The sequence below is a fragment of the Austrofundulus limnaeus genome, unplaced genomic scaffold (assembly GCF_001266775.1).
Source record: "Austrofundulus limnaeus strain Quisiro unplaced genomic scaffold, Austrofundulus_limnaeus-1.0 Scaffold132, whole genome shotgun sequence".
NCBI lineage: Eukaryota > Metazoa > Chordata > Actinopteri > Cyprinodontiformes > Rivulidae > Austrofundulus > Austrofundulus limnaeus.
This window is the reverse complement of record NW_013952534.1, coordinates 530239-533389: the sequence shown is the minus strand read 5'-3', so window position 1 is coordinate 533389 and position 3151 is coordinate 530239. Positions and strand designations below refer to the sequence as shown.

The 3151-nt window shown below is 37.3% G+C and overlaps 1 protein-coding gene across 1 annotated transcript in view; it reads right to left on the bottom strand.

Moving 5' to 3' along the window:
* zdhhc17 (zDHHC palmitoyltransferase 17) overlaps positions 1-1040 on the bottom strand; it is a 41896-nt gene extending 40856 nt beyond the window's left edge. Inside the window, exon 1 of the mRNA XM_014015591.1 lies at positions 933-1040. Coding sequence (XP_013871045.1) covers positions 933-995 — 63 coding nt within the window. The 5' untranslated portion in view covers positions 996-1040. The remainder of the gene's footprint in view (positions 1-932) is intronic.
* Positions 1041-3151: the final 2111 nt, after the last annotated feature.

Sequence of the window (3151 nt, the reverse complement as noted above, 5' to 3'; positions counted from 1 at the left end):
ATCGGGATATATCGTATCGTGACCCCTCTGTCATGATATGTATCGTATCACCAAATTCTTGCCAATACACAGCCTTAAAGGATAAAGCAGTATCAATGAATTTACAATATATTTTGTAGAACTAGTAATAGTGGAAGCTGCTATGTGATATCACAGCAAGAAGTATGGGATGTTGCATAAAAACAAATACAACCTTGCTTTATCTTAATTGATATTGGAGGTTATGGTTTACAATGGAATGTAATGAATGGCAACTTTAAATTATGATAAAGGTTGTACTGAATATATTCACATTATATCAGGTTTGTATTGWGTATATTTATCAACTACACAGCTGACAAAAACAATGACCTCAGGATTARAAGCTGACAGATGCAGCTAGGTTTAACAGCTGTCTGTCAGCTCACTTTAATAACAGTTTATGTCTGTTTGTTGAAACATTATGAACACAGACTGAACACAACTCTTCATAAATATTATAAACTCCAGTTGACACCAGTTTAAATCGTCGCAGYCAGCGTGAACAGCAGGAACAAGCTCTGCTGCCAGTGTAGCTACAAAGCTAACATCGTTATGATTGTCAGGATTAACCGCCGTTATTTTATTTTTATTTTTATTGTATAAGGCTCGTTCACAAAGCGCGCCCCGTCACTACGACTTGAACAAAAACGTAGCCTCATATCTACATCTGTCAACATCTGTCCTGCGTTTACGACTCTGCAGAAGGAGGATGGGTGTTAGCGTTAGCAACTTTAGCATCGCTAAGTGGCTGCCACCGCCGCCACAACCCCCCCACCGGTGGTTCTGCAGGGGGCATCCGAGTTTCCGTAAAAACCCGAAAACATGACCCGGTTACTGAAGGACAAACGGGCGGAGCACGTTTTAATTACGTTCAGAGCACCGTTTCAAGGCGTGAAGCTTGCGGAGCTTACCTCGGGATGGAGAATAGGGACGCAGCCAGCTTCTTTCTCGTATTCCTCCATTGCGTCGGCCATCTTGGTGGTGATGCTCGCTGAGCATTATGGGAAAGAAGAAGCTGTGGGGGCGAGGATGGAGGGCTTGTCAAAAACAYGGATGATGGACAGGTCACACGCATGCTCAGTACTAAATTACTGAGGGTTAGTGGTCAGTGTATCTTTTGGTCTTTGGTTTTTCATTTTCAAAACGGGTATTAAAAATCAAGAAATGAGTGGACATTTGATTTTTGTTTTAAAATACTGAAATTAAATTAAAAATACAATGTGTTTCTCAATGTCAAAAAGGGATAAACGAAATTTTAAAAATGATTTGAGTTTTATTTTCTGTTTCTGATAGCATAAAAGAAAATTACTTTAAGACAGAAATGAAAAAAGGCTTGTTTGTTCATAATCCATGACAGGTCGTACCAATTTACTGTCTCCCTACAATAATCTGTTTCACCACCAGAAGGGGTGTCTGCAATATCAAAGTTATTCAATGAACATCCCCATTACAAGTAAAAAGCATTAATGTTGACTTATGTTTGCCAAGTATTTATTTGGTATCAGATCAATATCAAAGTCCCACCCACCCTTCACTAAAAAGAAAAATCTAAGGACGCAAACTGACAGGAAAAAAAAATAAAATAAAACAAGCACAGATTTTGTCAAAATTCAGGAGGGGAAAAAAAAAACTTTTTTTGCCACTTCAGTAGAAAGCAGAACTGAGTATCAGTTTCTTAACTTCTCCATCATCGGTGACATTTTTTTCCTTTTTTCCTTTAAAAAAAGGAAGAAAAACCTTTGTGCCCACAGAACAACAATTGTCCAACACACTAATAGAATTAAATTTATCTTAATTTGCTTTTTATTGAGAAAAATGGAGATGAAACATGGAGGCAGTAGCTAACATGTTTTCAGTAAAAGAGACTTATTTGGCCAAAGGCCACATGAATTACCTCTGCAAAGCCTTTGGTCACAGAGCGACAGTCATCATACAACTCATTTATGGACACTTCTCTGTGTTTCAGCCTTTTATTTACAGAAATCAGTGTTTTATTATGCAGAGCTGTCAGGTGAGCGCCCCCTCTGGTGGGGGAATATATAGTCATAGAATACATATAAACAAGCCTTTTTCGTTTCTGTCTTAAAGTAATTTTCTTTTTTGCTATGCGAAACGGAAAATGAAACTCAAATCATTTTTTATCCCCTTTTGAAACTAAGAATGAGAATGGCTTTGTATTTTAATTTTAATTCCAGTATTTTAAAACAAAAATCAAATATCCACTCGTTTCTTGTTTTTTTATACCAGTTTCTAAAATGAAAATCCAATGACCAAAAGATACACTGACCTATTTGGTATCAGATCGATATCATAGTCTTAGTACTGCCCACCCTTCACTGAAAGGCAAACTCCGGCCATAAGAACTAACAACTGTTAGTACAACTGTACAACGCACTAATAGAATGAAAGTTCTTATTTTGCTTTTTATTTAAAGAAATGGAGGTGAAGTGGAGGCAGTGGCCAACATGTATTCAGTAAAAGAGATTTATTTGGCCCAAAGCCACATGAAGTATCTCTGCAAAGCCTTTGGTCACAGTGACAGTCATCATACAACTCATTTATGGACATGCATGTCTGTGTTTCAGCCTTTTATTTACAGAAATTAGTATTTTATTATGCAGAGCTGCCAGGCGAGAGCCCCTTCTGGTGGGGGAATAGATAGTCGTAAAATAACAAACAAGCCTTTTTTCATTTCTGTTTTAAAGTCATTTTCTTTTTTGCCATCTGAAACAGAAAATGAAACTAAAGTCATGTAAAAAATTTCGTTGATCCCCTTTTGACACCAAGAATGAGAAACACTTTGAATCTTAATTTTAATTTCAGTATTTTAAAACAAAAATCAAATAACCACTCGTTTCTTGTTTTTTAATACCTGTTTCTAAAATGAAAATCCAATGACCAAAATGAAACAGCAGTTCTATTAATCCATTTTAATTAGGATTATGGAACACAATTGCTTCCATACAAAAGATACACTGACCCATTGAGCCACCTTTTTCTTTTTAAGTGGAGGAAAAAATAAGAAGTGTGAGGACTATCCATCCATCCATCCATTTTCTTCCGCCTATCCAGGGTCGGGTCGCGGGGGCAGCAGCTTCAGAAGGGAGGCCCAGACCTCCCTCTCCCCAGC